Source organism: Sprattus sprattus (genome assembly GCF_963457725.1).
Source record: "Sprattus sprattus genome assembly, chromosome: 20".
NCBI lineage: Eukaryota > Metazoa > Chordata > Actinopteri > Clupeiformes > Clupeidae > Sprattus > Sprattus sprattus.
Genome location: NC_137918.1, coordinates 11,707,150 through 11,726,866, shown reverse-complemented (window position 1 = coordinate 11,726,866; position 19,717 = coordinate 11,707,150). Strand labels below are relative to the sequence as shown.

The following is a 19,717-nucleotide window of genomic DNA, read 5'->3' as shown; positions in this document are numbered from 1 at the left end:
CAGCAAATGAAACTGAAACATGTTCCTCACATCTAAAAAATGGTTTTCAAAGGAAAACTTAACACTCAACATTAGTCCATTCAAATGCTTAAAACGAATGTGATTCAGAAGAGAGAGAGAGAAGCAGAGAGAGAGAGAGAGAGAGAGAGAGAGCAGAGAGCAAAAAGTGCATGGGCCCCAGAATCTGAATAGCTTAGCTCCCACACAGGAAGCGCAGGCCCAGAAATAGCAACAGGAAACACGCCCCAGAAACTGAATACTGCAATAGCACAAGCAGCAGCAGAAGCAGCAGCGGCAGAGGCAGAGCCTAGCAAAACAAGGCTGAGCAGAAGAGCGTTATGAAAGCAGATTTACTGACACAGACAGAGAGAGGGAGAGAGAGACACAGAGAGAGACAGAGAGAGGAGAGATAATGAAGAATGTGAATATAAGAAATCAAAAATATATATATCACTACAGAAATGAGAAAGCAATATGGCCATTTCTGAGAGAGGAGAACAGAACACGGGGAGGGGGAGGATGAGCGGGAGAAGCAGCACAGAAAGGAGAGGAGAGGAGAGAACATGGAGAGGGAGGGGCAGAAATCCGCCAGCCTCAGCAACCAGAGCTTCAGTACGTGCACGCACACACACACACACACACCACACAGACACACACACACACACACACACACACACACATACACACACACCACGCAGGCGCACACACGCACATAGAGAGAAGATGTAAGCCTTACATTGTAGGAATGGGAGCAAGGAAAGACACAAATATGATAAGGGAGGAAACAGACTACATTAAAACCCTGCAAGGCAGACCATACAAGGTCTTGGCACATATGCTTTTTGAGTGTGTGCGCGCATTTGTGAGAAGGTGACAGCCAGGACCATCAAGAATCCAGTGCAACTGTGGGATAGAGGTTGCAAACATACGCGCACACACACACACACACACATCTGATCTTTACTAACGAAAGCCATCAGTTCTACTGATGTCCTGAGGACCCTTGTACAATGATGAGCTGGAGGTCGGGACATCACTTCAAATTCTCTTTGAGCTCCACCTTCCTCCATCCTCCATCTCCATCTCACACCCTGCCCTCCTCTCCTCCATCTCACACCCTGCCCTCCTCTCCTCCATCCTCCATCTCCATCTCCATCTCACACCCTGCCCTCCTCTCCTCCATCCTCCATCTCCATCTCACACCCTGCCCTCCTCTCCTCCATCCTCCATCTCCATCTCACACCCTGCCCTCCTCTCCTCCATCCTCCATCTCCATCTCACACCCTGCCCTCCTCTCCTCCATCTCACACCCTGCCCTCCTCTCCTCCATCCTCCATCTCCATCTCACACCCTGCCCTCCTCTCCTCCTCTCCTCCATCTCCATCTCACACCCTGCCCTCCTCTCCTCCATCCTCCATCTCCATCTCACACCCTGCCCTCCTCTCCTCCATCCTCCATCTCCATCTCCATCTCACACCCTGCCCTCCTCTCCTCCATCCTCCATCTCCATCTCACACCCTGCCCTCCTCTCCTCCATCCTCCATCTCCATCTCCATCTCACACCCTGCCCTCCTCTCCTCCATCTCCAGCTCCATCTCACACCCTGCGCTCCTCTCCTCCATCTCCATCTCCAGCTCCAGCTCCATCTGTCCTCCACTCTCTCACATCCCTCCATCCCTATCCCTCCCAAAGGAGGAGAACGAGAGGAGAACGAGAGCACAAGTGAGAGTGAAAGGAAAGCAAGCACGAGTCCCAAAACAAAAACACCACTCCCTGCGTAATGCAAGACAAAAGCAGAGAGGCACGAGTCAGGATTTTTCAGAGGAGGAGGAGGAGGAGGAGGAGGAGGAGGAGGAGAGGCTTGAACAGAACGAGGGAGCAGAGACAAGAGGAGAGGTGTGAGGGGCGTGGGATTAGTGTCTGGCAGGGGCCAGGGGTACAAAGGCGCCCCTCTCGGGGGCAACAGGGAGATTAAGGAGCCCCGGCTCCAGCTCCAGCTCCAGCTCCATTCAGGCTCCAGCGGCTCATTGAGGGGCAGAGGAAAAGCCACTTCCTGGGAGCAGGGGACGACGCCCCCTTGTCACGGCGGGCGAAGTGTCACACACACACAGAGCTTGCATGCTCGACTAGATGAGTAAAACATGAGATGGTCGAACACACACACAATACAGCATGCATACACACTCTCTCACGCACACAAACGTAAAGCTCGCTCTCTACCTCTTTACCCTTTCTCACAAACACTGCTCACACACACACACACACACACACCAACTGGTGGGAGGATTTGATTTCATCCCACCCAGGTTTGGAGACCCCAGCTCACCGGGACGGGGGAATTGAGAACGTTGTTGAGAGCCCAAAACGAATTAGTTGTGATTAGCTCAAGATGTGCATGAGATTTGCCCTAATGACTAATGAAGACCGATGCAGCCGCGCTTCCTGATGACAGTAGGCTCTGAGCACTAACTGGCCAAGCAGAACACACCCCGACTGTCATTCGTGGGGTGTTTGAGAGAATGTGTGTGTGAGTGTGTGAGTGTGTGTGAGTGTGTGTGTGTGAGAGAGAGTGTGTGTGTGTGAGAGAGTGTGTGTGTGTGTGAGAGAGTGTGTGTGTGTGTGTGTGAGAGAGCGTGTGAGTGTGTGTGTGTGAGAGAGCGTGTGAGTGTGTGTGTGAGAGAGCGTGTGAGTGTGTGTGTTGTGTTTAACATCCCACAGCACAAAAACACTAGACTGTACAAATGGCCGCCACAATAAACCAATACTTAAAATCTCTCAATATACCTAATTCTTTAAGTTTTATTGAAAGAGATATTAATTGGAGGTAACACACACACACACACACACACACACACACACACGTTTTCTTTCATACTGACGTGGGCATTGACCAGCTGCTGGGAATGCCTCACTGCATTACATGTACCTGTCGTAAGAGCGCGCTCAAGCTATGCAACTGCCCTCAGGTAAAGCACATGCACCTGTGTGTCTGGAGAGGTGCACACACACACACACACACCTGTGTTTAGAGCCCAATCTGACGCCAAGCCACACCATAGACCGCTCCACAATGTTTTAGGAGTCTGGTGTTGATATTTGACCCTGCGATATCCTGTTTACTTTTTGTTAGGCCTTAGAAAGTCCTTGTTAGTGAAAGACAAAAGGGAATGGAAGTGTGTGTGTGTGGGGGGGGGGGCTAATCGTCATTCAGAAAACCCAACCAAAGCCTATATCTGTGACCCCAAGCCTTCAGACCCCAAAACAGAAACTGATAAAGTACAGAAATACTGTAGAGTAGAAAATGTCACCAGTCATACTGCAAGTAGCCATTTTAGATGAAGACACAAAGAAAATGGCTGACAAAAGGGAAAAGGAAAAAAAAAAGAAAAGAAGAAAGAAAAACATATCAGTCGTGTGGTCTTACACTTATAGTAGTGGTCTAGCACATTATTATTATTATTATTCTATATTGTGTCAGTGTTGTAGAGTATACGAATGTGTTGCACTCACCAGTACTGACACTCAACTCAACATGCTGTTATGTTTGGTGCCCTGGGCCACAAGAGTCAGCTCAGCAATAACAAAATCAAGAACGAGAGTGGGAGACCGGTCCGACCAGTCCAACCGGTTTCCCACTCCCCTTCTGCTCCAACTCTCTCACCAGTCACTTCACCTCACAGTTTCACAACCCTCCGGCACCTTCCGCCAGGACCTGACTGTTTTAGGATAAGCCCGACATGCTTGAGGGAGACTTAACTGGAATTTTCCGCTAGTGAACTCTTCAGTTTAGTGCTAATGAGCTCATACGCATATGAACCAGAGCTAAACCGGACCCTGTAGACACAGAACTGACCAGGGTCCCATGATTTTGTTCAAAACACAACTTTTGTGCAGTTCATGATTGGTGCCTGTTCACCTGTTTAACTGACCACTGCCTTCCACACTGTTCTAATGCAAGTTTTCCAGCTAGGACACCAGCATTACCACCCATTTCCAATGACAACATTTTTTAACTTTCCCTTTACTTTTCAGCATCCTTTAATGACATGTCCATGACCTTTCACATCCGACATGTACGTAAAACTGCGTTGTTTACTCCACAGGTGAATTACTGAATTATTCATAGTGAATGAATAAAACCTTTTCCACTCTCTAAGCTGGCGATTCAAGTGGAAACCATCACGCCTCAGTTCACACAACAAAACATCCATGGAAAGCACAATATCATTTATTTCTTTAGACTTAAATGTAAAAAAAGCAAATGTAATTTCATGACAAAACTATCAATAAATGTACTGAATCTCATGTCATGCAATGTACAGGGCTGAAAAATGGGATTTCAAGATTCCATGTCCTGTGGCCTAGCATCAGCGCGCACACACACACACACACACAAAACCCACTGTGTGGCCCAGCGTCTGCCTCTGTGTGTGTGTTCTTTCTGTCTCCACATGAATGTGTTAGGCAGGCTAAAGTTCGCAGTGGGGGCTAATCTGTGTGATATGCCATGAGCAGCGAAGGTGTGTGTGTGTGTGTGTGTGTGTGTTTTGGCGCGTATAAATCATCCAGCCCAGGGCCAGATTACACCATCTCGGCCAATTGCACGCAGCCAAAGGGATTCCCCTGGAAAGGAAGGGGAGGGGGGGAGGCATAACCCAGGCCAGCAGCGGCCAATGATGTCTGTGCCCAGGGGAAATATATAAATAAATAAAAGAAATAAATAAATAAAAGAGAAGGGAAACACATCCTGAGGGCATCCCCCACTGGCACACACTCACACAGCGCTCTCTCTCTCTCTCTCTCTCTCGCTCACTCACTCACTCTCTCCATCTTTCGGCTTCCCTCACTCACGCACACACACCCTTCCTCTTCCTGTTGCCCCCACTCACTCAGGCTGACACACACACACACACACTCTCTCGCTCATCGTGTCTTTCATTCTCTCTCTCCCTCCCTCTCTCTCTCCCCCCCCTCTCATCCTCCCTTTCATTCTGCTTCGCCCCCCCCCCCCCCCCCCCCCCCCCCCCATCCTGCCTCTCTTACTTTCATTCTCTCTCATTAATGATCTCATTTCTCACACACTTCCCTGCCTTCCCCTGGATGCTTTCAACAAGGTTATCTATTCTCTAAACACACACACACACACACACGCACGTCTCCCTAGAAAAGAAAAAAAACTAAATGGAACTGCCTTTTCCTCCTTTACTCTCCAACTCCCTACGAGACTCCCTTGCCGCCCGCTCCTCAATATTTTAACCCCAGTATCTTTAAATTGCTCTCTGCAAAATAGTGTGGTGTTTTTGGCGGATGTGGTCATGCACCCGCACCTAGTGGTCATCTGGTGAACTGCACCTTTACACCACGTTTGTCTGTGGTGGTCTGGTCTCAAAATACTTGAAAAGGGATGGATATCCACAAGCTAAATGTTATGCTCCCAAACTAAAAGCATTACAAATCTACAGGCCTTCACATGCTTAAGCATAGGATCCACACATGTCTACTCTTCTCCTGCGTTACCTTTCCTTGTGTCTTGTACCTCCACCCAATAGAGAGACATATTCTAATCTTTTTCCTACTGGCCTGCATAGCCATCACAGTCTGCAGTGCATCCACCACTGCTCAAAACGCCACCCTACCTAACTCCACTTTCTACCGTACTGCGTGTCCACCTCCAGACATCTCTTTCTGCAGAGTCTCTCCCCTACCATGAAGGTATGATTAAAAGACATGGAGAAAGCTAGCTACATCAGTCAAGGAGCTATGAAAATCACCATCAACAATCTTCTATCATGGTGCTCAGCCGTGCTCAGCAGAGCCAATCACCTGAGCTGCAGCCAATCAGGTGATGACTACAGTACCCAGAAACCCAACACTGCATGAGCAGCCAATCAGGTGATGACTACAGTAACCAGAACCTAACGCTGCATGAGCAGCCAATCAGGTGATGACTACAGTACCCAGAACCCAACGCTGCACGGTTGCACTCCAGCATGACGGGGACACACACACTTGAGGTGGGGTGAAAGGTCACAGGCTTGGAGAGGAGAGAGACTCACCGGTAAGCTGGAGGGGCGGCCTTGCATGGTGTCCTCCGCGCCTGCCTTACTGGAGACCAACGGCTGGTTGGAGGGAGGAGCACTGGACTGGGAGCTGAAGGAGTCCTGGGAGACCTCCTGGAGGAGAGAGAGAGAGAGCGAGAGAGAGAGAGGGATAAGTAGTAGAAAAACAGAGGAGAAAGGTGAGGGGGGAGAGAGATAGAAAAAGAAAGAAAAAGAAAGAAAAGGAGAGGGAGAGAAGGAGAGAGAGAGAAGTAGTTGATAGAAAAATAAAAAGAAGGAGAGAAAAAAGGAAAGGAGAGGGAAACAGGGGGTAAAGAACAATGTCAGAAAGACACATTATGTTCACATTTCAGAGATTGGTACTTGTTTTACAACAGTCAGGGCACTCTCACACAAACAAACAAACAAACAAACAAACACACACACACACACACACACACACACACACACACACACACACTGTACAGCAGCGCTCCCTGATGCATTTTTAAACACACACACTGCTTTTTCCAGCAGGGTTTGCTGCTGACCTTTAGTCAGACGCTCTCAGCTTCAAAGTAAACAGCTGCTTTGCCTCCTCAAAACATAGCCGAGCTCGGTTTCCCACCCCACACACACACACACACACACAGACACTTGACAAGCAATCTCTAGCTGTCTGGATCAATGAGGGTACCGAGAACCTCTGACACCATTTATGTCATGTCATGGTGTCGTGTTTGAGAACTCTGTACTGACAGTGGTCATTGCTGCTGGCTAAGGCTAATGCTAATGCTAAAGGTGGCTGCACCAGCAGCTCAGGCCACCTGCAAACCTCCACGAATAAAATTAACAACTGGTTCGAAACTTCATCAACACTTGCATATTCCACATAAGATTTCAATTTAGCTCCGGAATCCCAAGCCTGCCCCAAGCCATGTTTTCCACTCTCGTTTCAAATCTTCACATCTTGATTAGCATAACAATAGAACTTTTTTTTACTGTGTTCCTAACCATTTTCATTGACAACATTCCCAAACTTTTCCATGACTTCTCATGGACCTTTAATGGAATTTCCATGACATTTGTACAACCCACAAGCACAAACAACCAACATACTTAAGTAGTTAGGCCTTAAGTAATTAGGCCTTACCAGTTGAGTAAACAACCTTTTTCCGGTCCTTTCCTAATTGGTCAGTTATGCTAGATCATTACAAGTGGAAACGATCACGCTGCAAACATTCACACATTGAACCCATGGAAAAGCCACATACTTTATTTCATTCAACCTAAATACAAAATCAACTAATTTCATTACTTTTCCAAAACATTTACTGAATTTCGGGATTTTTCCAGGCTTTGAAAATGGAATTTTAAAATTCCATGACCCCAACCCATCCATGTATTTCGACCAGTCCCCTTATTTGTACCCAAGTTAAACGTGTCCGAAATGGCTTTTCGTATCGTAACCCTACATTTTGACTAAGGCCACTGTGATTGTACAACGCTATGGCGCAACAGAATGCTGGGATATGCTACCCTGACAAACGAGAGGGTACAGCACGAACGGCCGTTGGCCATAGCAACCATCCATTTAGAACTAGTAACAGAGGCGCCTGCCTGGCAGGCAAACATGACCATCAGGCTCCATTCAAAGAGACCAGCTTTGGTCTTCACACAGTCCTTCAACAGGGTGAATGGATGAGGGAGTGAGGGAGGAATAAAAGTGTGTGTTTACCTGTGATGGCGGGGCGAAGCGCTGGAAGGGAGACTGCTGCTGCTGCGGCGGCTGCTGCAGGGGAGGAGTCTGGGAGAAAGGGGAAGGCTGACCTTGCGGGCCCTCCCTGTGCCCCTGAGGCTGCTGGGATTGCTGTGGAGGACCTGATGTCTGCTGCTGCTGCTGTTGTTGCTGTTGCTGTTGTTGAGGGGGACCTGGTGGCTGTTGCTGTTGCTGTGTTGGTGTTTGCTGCTGTTGTTGCTGTTGTTGTTGTTGTTGTTGCTGCTGTTGTTGCTGTTGTTGTTGATGTTGATGCTGCTGCTGCTGTTGCTGTGGGGGCTGTCCAGGGCCGGGCTGCTGCTGCTGCTGCTGCTGTGGGAAGTTGGGCTGCTGTGACTGAGGCCCCTGCGGAGGGTGAGGCTGGCCTGCCCGGTCCTGCTGGGGCTGCGAGTGGGGATGGGGGTGGGGGGTAGGGTGGCTGGCCCTGGGGAGGACCCTGGGGAGGGCCCTGCATGGGGCCCTGGCCCTGGGAGTAAGGGGGCCCCTGTGGGCCGTGAGTGGCTGGGGGCTGCTGTTGCTGCTGCTGCTGCGTGTAAGGGGGCTGGCCAGGGGGGCCTGAGCTGTGGCCGGCCTGGGGGTACGGAGACTGCTGCTGGGAAGCATGTGGAGGGGGGCCCTGCTGCCCGTAGTAGCCAGCCTGGCCCTGGTGGCTGTAGGGCCCAGGACCATGTGGTCCGTGCTGGCCGTATCCTCCCATCTAGTGAAACACACACACACACACGGGACAGATGAGACACACATATGGTCACTCAGTCCAGGGGCGTCCGACAAGGCAGGTTGAGGGAAGTTTTTTAGTGTAGATTAGTAAGTAGGCATACGTGTACCCTAGACCTAAAGAGGTTCGGATCGGTTTATCCCAAGGGTCCCTAGACTCTAACCTGACTCACTGATACAGACTGACCAGATCATGATTCAAATACCAACACAGTATCCAAATATTGTCACCTATGTAGCCATATAGCCCACTTAGCATCAAGACACTGCCCGCGCCACAGAGCCCTGTGCCAACGAGCGAATGAGTGTCAAGGGGAGAGGGGCCAGAGCCTGTACACACGCCGTCAGCCACCTGTTGATAGCACCATTAACTCAGCGGTTTCTCCTTAGGTGTCGGCTATTCTCCTTCGCTACTGAAGAGACGCTCGCGAGCGCAGGTGCTTTTATTGTGCAGAAGGCTTCTTAGAGGAGGAGGGAGGGGGGGCTGGGGGTGGGCCTCTGGTCTGACCTTGCAAGACAGCAAAGCTAAAAAAGCAAAGGATAGAGGGGGGGGGGGGGGCACACACGCGCCCAAACATAAAGGGCTGCACGACAGCCAGAGCACTTATCCTCTCGAGGAAAATGGGGGAGAAAAGAACAGCAAAGAAAAGGGTGAGGGGGAGTGGGGGGGGTGAGGAGGAAGAAAGTGCTTCTGACAAAAGGAAAGGGCTTTAATCTAAACAACCTGAAGAGGGTGTTTGGCATCAGGGGTGAGCCACACAATTCCCAATCCACCGGCTGGCTTTCCTGAGGCTACCACCCTCTGAGGCGGCACAAGGGCCATTTTCAAACACAAGGTGCAAAAAAATGGTTAAGACTTAAGAATGGATGTAAAGGCAGAAAAAAAGAATGCCACTGCAATTGAATGTTTGACCTGTGCTATGTTACCGAACCACAGAAATCTGAATCGATATGAACTGCAGTCTTAGACAGACAAAGACTACAACATTCAATTTTTGAATTGAGATGAGACGGACTACTAAATGAAGTTGAGCCATCGTACTAGTGGGGTTTTCCCTTTCCGTGTGATTTAATTGTTTAGAAGGACGAGTGATTCACAGCCATCTGTGGCTTTCTTCAGAACAAGACACTTGTTCAAAACATTGTCGGATGGTTCAGGTATTATTTGTCTTCCTACCACAATCACACAAGGGGCTTACTTTCAAACAATACCAGATGTCTCGACAGTATCAAATATCTGGATGTCCCAAAAGCCATGTTTGCAATTACAGTAATGTAGGACATTTTTTTAAGTAAGAAGTAAACCGTACCATTGTTATATTTTCTACAAAAGCTTTTCTACACAGACTACTTATGTCATTTCTGTAAATACAGTAGTCTATGCAGTCATGTCAAAAAAGGTTAGACAAATTAACTGATTGGTGAACTGACCGGCGTGTGACCGCATGTCTGTGCCTCAGGGAGAGGAATGTTTGTGTGTGTGTGTGTGTGTGTGTGTGTGTGTGTGTGTGTGTACAGACAGACATTCCCTCATCAGAACAGACAAATCATCATCAACAAACCCTATGAGCATTACACTAGAATGGCTAAAATGCAGTTTATTTAATAATACTGAAATAGAAAGAAAAGAGAGAAAGAAGGAGACAGAAAGAAAGAAAGAAAGAGGTTCAGAGACGAAAAGACAGAGAGAATGATACAGAGCGACTGATACAGAGAGACTGGCAGACAGATAGAAAAAGAGAGACAGGAGACCAGCAGACAAAAAATGACAGGAGGAAGCTTAAGTTAGGTTTGTCCGCACCTGCTGGCCGTACTGCATGGAGCCCATGCCCGCAGGCGTGCGGCCCTGCATGCCCAGCGGGTACCTCTGAGCGCCTGGAGGCCCGTAGCCCTGGGCAGGGTAGGAGGTGCCCTGCGGGGGCAGAGTGGGAGGCCCTTGCCCCTGGGAGTAAGGGTTGGCCGCGCTGTAGTGCTGTCCCCGAATCTTCCCCACCTGGTCCATCGGGCTTGGAGGCTGCAGGGAGGGAGAGGGAGAGGGAGGGACAAATGGTTTAGTTAATGTTTATTGTTTTTATGGCAATCACAGTCGTGCTAATGAAGCAACTTTGAATCTGAATGGAATAACTGCACCTAAATAAAGAGACAGGAGAGACAGCGAGAGAGCGAGCGTAAAGGAAAAGAGCAGAAACAGAAACACATAGTATTCTCAGGCCAGCAGTTGCAACCTCCTTGTAATAGTTTAAGTGTCCATGTAGCACGGTCCACTAAGCACCCGTCCTCAAAGCATTTAGACCTACGTATCCCTCTGGATGAAGCCAAAGGCTCTATGTCTATATGACAGAACTATAATGTGCAAAGAGAAAGACCTTGAAAATGAAATACTGACAGGTGACATTAATGAGGCACAATCATTTTGGATCGGCTTTGATAGGCAATAATTAAATCACCATAGACTTAATTATCAAAATAGACGTTTGATCTTCAGAATTCTTCTTAAACCACACCATTCTGTGCCCTCTTGGCCAGTCAGGGTAGCAGTGTACTGTACGTCTAGACAGAACATCAACACTAACGCATCATCGCCACATGCGACTGGCTTGGCCTCCGAATTATCAATGACTTACGGCTGGTTAAACATTAAATGACCTCGTAGACTGCTTGAGGCCTTATTTCAAGAAATGAAGCACACACACACACACACACACACAGAGCTGGAAGGCAAAACCAAAACACTGATGTGATATAGATTAGTGTCTCCTCGCAGATAACACACACTGCGCACACACAGGGACTTGAATGAATGAAAGGAATGGAGAGTGAGAGTGAGAGTGAGTGTGTGTGTGTGTGAGAAAGGGAGATATGCCAGTGGAGGAGAACGTCATGCCAAGAGCCACGTTTGCGCCTGGAGCCTGGGAACACACACACACACACACACACACACACACACACACACACACACACACACACACACACACACACACACACACACACACACACACACACACACACACACACACACACACACACACACGACAGAACAGAACATGTCTAGGAAAGAAAGAGAGAAGGGGAGTGGTAGCGAGAGAGAAATGCTAGGACATGATCAAAAGTTTGGAGTGACAGGATCCTTCACACACACACACACACACACACAGATTGAGATCAAAAGTTTGGAGTAACTGGATCATTCATACACACACACACACACACACACACACTTTGACAGTCTTATGCATTAAAGCAGGCGGAGAAGCACTTGTTTCTGAGCAAACACAGGTCAAAGCACACTTGCCCTTAGCCCTCCCACATCCTCACTCTCTCATCATCTCTTTCTCTATCCTTCTTCCTTTTCCTGTCAGTCACTCTCTTGCTTTCTTCCTCTCTTTGTCCATCTCAGTCTCCCTCACTCAGACTCCCATACCAGGATTTTGCAGGTTTTTTTGGGCATTTAAACAGATTTTGTGGAGGTGATTTCTAAGAATTTGTAGTTTTGCGAGTTTCTATTTCTTTTAAAACCCCACTTAAACTCCACAAATACTGGAAAACTATGTAGCAGGTTTATGTTTATCATTTGCATGTACTTGTTTAGAGGAAATTGTTTGAGAAGCTGAAAAACTACATGAAACATGGAATTAGTCCATTTCAAAAGTAAGTGAACCCCCAGTTGAATTGATAAAGTCAAGCAGGTAACAGATTCAGTGAAACTTATTTGGGTGAATAATTAGTCAATTGAGCAAACCGATCATCTGAGACATCCTTAGGGAAAGGTTTGGGCAACACAGATTAAAAGAGAGAGGAAACCAACCAAACTACTGTAGTGCCAAGGTGTACCCACACAGATCAACAATGCCGAGAGGAAACGAGATATCCGAGAACATCAGGAAGAAGGTACTGACAGCCCATCAGTCTTGGGAAAGCTATAAGACCATCTCCAAAAGATTCCAGCTCCATCCATCCATCCAAGACAAATCATTTTGAAATGGAGGGCATTCAACATGACCGCATCTCTGCCTAGAAGTGGACACCCATCAAGACCATCACCAAGAAGCACCAGAAGAAGAATAAATCAGGTAAAAGTCAACCCACACATCACCTCTAAAGAGTTTCGGACCTCTCTGGCAGCATCTGGGGTAAATGTACATGGGTCTACAATCAGACGAAAATTGTTGGTTTTGATCGTGACAAAATAATTCTATCTCGGACTCATCTGTTTAAAGAAGGGACTTCCAGAAGGCCTTTGGTTTATCCAAGTGTTCTCGGGCAAAGTTGAAACGGGCAGTTTTGTTCTTTCTTGAGAGCAGAGGCTTCCTTCTAGCAACCCGATCATGAATGTCATGTCTATTCAATTTTCGTCTGATTGTAGACCCATGTACATTTACTCCAGATGCTGCCAGAGAGGTCTGAAACTCTTTAGAGGTGATGTGTGGGTTGACTTTTACCTGATTTATTCTTCTTCTGGTGCTTCTTGGTGATGGTCTTGATGGGCGTCCACTTCTAGGCAGAGATGCGGTCATGTTGAATGCCCTCCATTTCTAAATTATTTGTCTTGGATGGATGGATGGAGCTGGAATCTTTTGGAGATGGTCTTATAGCTTTCCCAAGACTGATGGGCTGTCAGAACCTTCTTCCTGATGTTCTCGGATATCTCGTTTCCTTTCGGCATTGTTGATCTGTGTGGGTACACCTTGGCACTACAGTAGTTTGGTTGGTTTCCTCCCTCTTTTAATCTGTGTTGCCCAAACCTTTCCCTAAGGATGTCTCAGATGATCGGTTTGCTTAATTGACTAATTAAGCACCCAAATAAGTTTCACTAAAACTGTTACCTGCTTGACTTTACCAATTCAGCTGGGGGTTCACTTACTTTTGAAATGGACTAATTCCATGTTTCATGTAGTCTTTTGGCTACTCAAACAATTCCCTCTAAAAAGAGTACATGCAAATGATAAACATAAACCTGACATTCCTTCTGTGGAAAATTGGTGATGAAAGAAATGAAAAATCATGGTAAAACAACAGAAAACTCCTAAGTGGTCAAGGGGTTCACATACTTTAAAGTGGCACTGTATATATATATATATATATATATATATATATATACAGGTATATTTCAATATTTAAGTGTGTTCTTACATCTTCATTTTGTGCAATAGAGACATAAGTAAATAACTCATTTCAGAGGAATCACACATTTCTGAGAACTGAGAATGAGAAATGAGAAATGAGAAAAGATTAGAATATAGATCCAGCTATGTCAAGTGAATATCTAATACCAAGCTAGCATGTGACCATCCATCACACACCTGACACCAAACGACTGGGACCTTAAGCAGCGGCAGTGGTCGAGACCTACTGTGCATAGCCTTATACCACCATAAGGAAGCCAGAAACAGCACAATGAAGTTGACGTTTCTCTCTCTCCCTCACCTATCCTCACTCTCCAATCTTACCAACACCTCTACCCTTTCCTGTCAACATAGTTTGAGCTCCTCACCGACCTACCTTCCTTACTGGGCCTGACTGCTAACTGAAAATAACTGAAGTATCTATCATTTTAAAACACACACACACACACACACACACACACACACACACACAAAGCAAAACTCAACCACTACCATCACAAGCATAGCAGAACGGACAGTCAGGCATCTATGGCTACAGTTCTGCCTGTCAAAACAAAGCCACTCTTGGCCAAAACTAGTCACTAATTACTTCCCAGGCTTATTAGTGTCTGCTCACACACACACACACACACACAGACACACAGACGCACACACAAACAAACACACACACACACACACACACACACACACACACACACACACACACTGTGTGGACTATTTATAACTGCAGAGAGAGGCAAGGGCAGGGCAGGGAGCCCATCACTGTAAGCACTCCCAGCTGCACAGCCAGGCATCTGAACAGGCCCCTGCCTCACTAATAAAGCCAACCTGGCACCGTATGAATGACTGTGTGTGTGTGTGTGTGTGTGTGTGTGTGTGTGTGTGTGTGTGTGATGTTGTGAAGGGGCACACACTGCCAAAGGGCTCTAAACCTGCTGATATAGTGAGAGCCATATGCAAGGTGAAAAGAGAATTGGAGTCAGACACACACATGCACACAAACACATTTAATATAAAACACACACATGCACACATAAACACTCCAGTCCATGCTTTGCTTCCAGCCTAAGGGGCTTGCAGCTTCTCCAAGTTCATGACTAAAGCTGCGTGTGAGAGTGTGTGTGTGTGTGTGTGTGTAAGGGGGCGGGGGCAGGGTGTCTGCGGGGAGACCACAGACTGCTGCGGGCTCGGCTGTCCTGACCTCCACTGCACTTGTGACCCCATCACTAAGATCACTGACAGACAGAGAGAGAGAGAGAGAGAGAGAGAGAGAGAGAGAGAGAGAGAGAGAGAGAGAGAGAGAGAGAGAGAGAGAGAGAGAGAGAGAGAGAGAGAGAGAGAGAGAGAGAGAGAGAGAGAGAGAGAGAGAGAGAGAGAGAGAGAGAGAGAGAGAGAGAGAGAGAGAGCACAAATGGAGACACGGGTGACGTAACAACGATCTCCCGTCTCCCTGTCAGTCACTCACGGCTAGGTCGCCATGACAACCGGCCCCAGTGGCTTATGAATAAACCAGGGTGGACTCACAGGTGTGTGTGTGTGTGGCCTGCCGTAGCTCAGCTGCTAATGCGAACGCTGCAACTTTAACTTCAGTGCAGCACCGCGGAGTGCAACAGCTATGGCCTTCTTTCAATGACTCAAATATTCTTAGATGAGATTAGATTCAACGGTATTGTCATCGTGCAGGGCACAGGTACAGAGACCATGAAATGCCATCTTGGTCTGAATGTGCAGATATATACATTTGCTGGGGGGGGGGGGGGGGACGACCAATCAATACCTCTGGTCATAGTCACCAGAACCGTAAACAGTGTGAAAGACACAGTCAAAGCTTTAGGCTCACTGCAACCATCAATGAAGGAGACTTCTATTTCCCTGATGTGTAAAGTGTGTATCGTGTTTAGGATGTTGTGGGGACTTCTGTCCAAGGAGTGCAATGGCTAACAATAGGAACAAATAATGATTACCAACTAGATGCCATACCACACCTCTATAAGCAATCCTAGTGTTTACACAATAGTAGAGTGGCCAGATATGCTAGTGATGGGAAACGCTTTTGTGACCATGACTCTTAGCTAGACTTCTCTGCTCAGTGACAATGCACTACCAAAAACAACAAGACAACTCCAGACTAAGCTCCACTTTTCTTTTATCTGCTGTGTTTCACAGGCAATATAAAATCAACAATATATTTGTGTAGACAACCATTTTGTATTTAAAGCACTAATGTTCATATTTGCAAAAACACAGAACCGAAGCCGGTTAACCAGCAGAGCCATCAAACAAAAACACCCGACAGCGATAGCTTGTTAAGCTAGCCAGGCTATCTCCAAAACACACGGGTTGCCAACAAGTTTTCATGTTTAATGGTTTTTTTTTTACCGAATTCGTGTCAATGAAGTCCATTAGTAGGAAACTTTGAGGTGCATTTCAAGCAGTGGAAAGAGCCTCGACTTCATCGATATGTGTTCATCCATTTCAACGCTCAATCAATGTCTTGAGCCCGTCCACATTCCATAAACATCTAACCTATTTCTCACTCGTCTTTAAAGAAGGGGAAACCCCATGAGCAGCGATAAGACCGCTTATATTGTTATGATAACCTACTAATATAACCAGCCAGTTAAACGGTAACGTTACTTACCGTAAGGCATCGCTGGCCTTACAGGCTACGCTACTTACCCTCGAGTAGGCTGATACTCACTGTTTTGATATTTGAATATTCAAGCGCCTCTACAAAAACGACTATTCCGATATTTGCATCAGCGGACAGCGGACGCCAGGCTACTGTAAAATCATAATCACACACAGAGAGAGAGAGAGAGAGAGAGAGAGAGAGAGAGAGAGAGAGAGAGAGAGAGAGAGAGAGATAGAGAGAGAGAGCAGCAAGTACAGTGAAAAGACAAAAACAAACCAAATGTTGCTGGTGAGTGCGTGTGTGAGTGCGTGTGTGTGTGTGTGTGTGTGTGTGAATGCTGGTGTACACACTGGAGATTAAAAGCAGCTCTGTGAACAAAAGAATTGCTTTAATTTCTCCTGGGCGAGGTCTGGCCATGGCACTGCATTCTCCTCCACACCTCTGCAGCTCAGGGGAGTATTTTTAGCCTGTGCTCATCAATGACTAGTCCTTAACAAGCCATTCAGAATAACTCAAAGACTGTGTGTGTGTGTGTGTGCGCGTGTGCATATGTATGTATGTGTAAGATAACTACTATTTCTGTCTTGCTAGACAACAGAAGAAAACACATTTTTTTTTTTTAAAAGCTGTTTCGTGCTTCATGATTGATTTCTGTTTTAATTCACACCAGTCATTAACAGGGTCTTTCAACCATTTCTACAACCAGAATTCCTCCACAGGACACGATTACATAGCCTGGCCTCCGACAACAATACTGTATCAGATGACACATTTACTCTGACTGCCAGGGATGTGCACAGGAATTTTGAAGGGCAGTTTCTCTGCCCTGGAAAAAAGGGGCAACACATTATGTTTTGTGTCACAGCCACTGCCACGCCCCCGTCATCTGATCGCAAATTTTGCCAATATCATTTTAAACTCTCACTAACCATTGCTGCCACGCCCCCGTCCCCTGATCGCGGGGGGGGGGGGGGCAACTTCAGTTGAGGAGGGCAAACGGGCAGTTGCCCGAGCAACCTTAGCCCACTCCTGTGCATGTCCCTGCTGACTGCCTCCTTGGCCTTGTTGGCCACCATGGTGTTGGTGTTAATTTAAACTCTTTAGAGCCAAGGATTACCATAATGCTTAACTCCGGTGAGAAAAAGCAGGGCGTGAGCCATTGGTCAAAACCCTCGGCCTGTGTTGGCAAACACGCCCCTTTAATGCGAACGCGCACAAACAAAACAATTAGCCTCACACAGAGTAAACAGACCTTTTTAGTCGTAGTGTTGCTTAACAGAAATGTAGGAAATCAAGAGTTCAAAATCATAACTCAACTCACCGTCCTTCCAGTGTGAAGAGGTGATATGTCAATATGCCACTGTGAGTATTACAATTATGTTAAGATCACCATCGGGTATTCAGCTCAATACTGTTTTAAATAAAAAACGGATGATGTTAGTGAGTCACCTCATTTGCAGAATGTTCTGGAAGATCACACAGACCAGTCGTGTTCTGGCAGTGGAACAAATATTGGCAAGACATCTTTCTCAGACACAAGTTGTACTGCTGTTTTGCCTAACACACCTCACTTTTTTATTATTTTATGCTGGATTTCTTTTTCTTGAATTCTTTTTAAAATTCTTCATACAGTATCCAACCTGGACTACAGAAATACATATTTATTTTAAAACTTGTAAAATATGTTTGGGACAAAAAATACATAGTGCACATAAGATTGGATGCAATGGTGTATATATTACAGACACACAGTCTCCCTTCTGGCGGTCACACACACACACTCCCTCTGTCTGCTGTGCCTGGTGATCTAATCAATCGCAGAGAGAAACCCCTTCACTGTCTTTCCCCTTCCCCCAAAAAATAAATAAATAAATGCAATTAGCACATGGCTAATCTGCATAAAGGGAAGCCCACACACACACACACTTGGCAGATCGTCTCACAGTCCTATGGTGTGTCAAAGATGGGGGGAGGGGATGGCTTTGGGGAAGCAGGGTGCTTGATTGTGTGTTTCTGTGTGCGCGTGTGTTTCTGTGTGCGAGTGTGTGTGTGAGTGTGTGTGTGTGTGTGTGTGTGTGTGTGTGTGTGTGTGTGTGACCAGCCTGGGCCTGTGCCTGATAGCGGAGATAGAGGAGACTGCGACGGCGGGTCGCACAGATGGGCTGAGGGCAGACGATAAACAACGGCTGCTAATTTAATCCCCCTGCATGGACACATGGACCAGAGCTCCGTGGCGCAACAGACACACACACACACACACACACACACACACACACACACACACGCTGCTGTTATCCAACACAACTCTCTAACCCTCAAACACACACTCTTGCACAGTTATGACTTCACGCACAGACTCACACTCACATTTGTATCTGGTTGTGTGCATATCAACAGTAGACTGTGCAAGGTATGCTGATCGACATGTCTGGGAATTTATCCTTTAATGCTTCCACATCCTGGGACCACATGATCACACGACTTCCTCTGGGAGCCCGCAGATCACAAACGACACAGATTTAAGCCATGTTTAAGCCAAGTCATCTTCACAACAAAACAATTTCAAATCAGCCCACAGCAAACAAACTCTGCTAAGGGTTTAGATAAAGGACGAGCCCCACCAGCAAACAAGGAGTGGACTTTTTGTTACAATGTTCCAATCCTCTCAATGATCGGATACACAAATGATAGCACATTATTTGCTCCAACATAACGGCGAACAGTCAGCATCTGTTAGCATGTTAGTCTGTTTTTGACAGCAGGTGCGGTTTGCCAAGATAGGGAGGCTTAGTAAACAGCATTTGGTGCAACAGCTCTACTATTGACACAGAGTCCATGGAAATCTAGGCTAGTATGTTAGCCAGGAAAAGCAATACCCATTTGGCTAATATGTTAGCTAGGAAAAGCGATAGCCATCTAGGCTAGAATGTTAGCCATGAAAAGCCCTAGCTTTCTAGGCTAGTATGTTAGCCAGGAAAAGCAATACCCATTTGGCTAATATGTTAGCTAGGAAAGGCGATAGCCATCTAGGCTAGAATGTTAGCCATGAAAAGCCCTAGCCCTCTAGGCTAGTATGTTAGCCATGAAAAGCAATACCCATTTGGCTAATATGTAAGCCATGAAAAGCCATAGCCATCTAGGCTAGTATGTTAGCCATGAAAAGCAATACCCATTTGGCTAATATGTAAGCCATGAAAAGCAATACCCATTTGGCTAATATGTTAGCCATGAAAAGCCATAGCCATCTAGGCTAGTATATTAGCAAGGAAAAGCCATACCCATCTAGGCTTGTACTACAGCAACGAAAAGCCATACATCTCAACAGCTCCATCACCAAAACAGATTAAAAAAAATGTTTGCAAAAGCATAGTAGTAGCCTACATCCTGAGTACATTTTTTGGATTGGACATCGTCATAGGATTTGATTCTA

The 19,717-nt window shown here is 46.7% G+C and overlaps 1 protein-coding gene across 1 annotated transcript in view; it reads right to left on the bottom strand.

The window, feature by feature from the left end:
* Nucleotides 1-19,717, bottom strand: part of arid1ab (AT-rich interactive domain 1Ab) — a gene marked incomplete at its 3' end in the record, with an annotated part of 54,490 nt that overhangs the window by 24,166 nt on the left and 10,607 nt on the right. Inside the window, 4 exon segments of the mRNA XM_080859745.1 lie at nt 6,057-6,173; nt 7,777-8,163; nt 8,165-8,512; nt 10,331-10,543. Of these exon segments, the coding sequence (XP_080715871.1) occupies nt 6,057-6,173; nt 7,777-8,163; nt 8,165-8,512; nt 10,331-10,543 (1,065 nt within the window).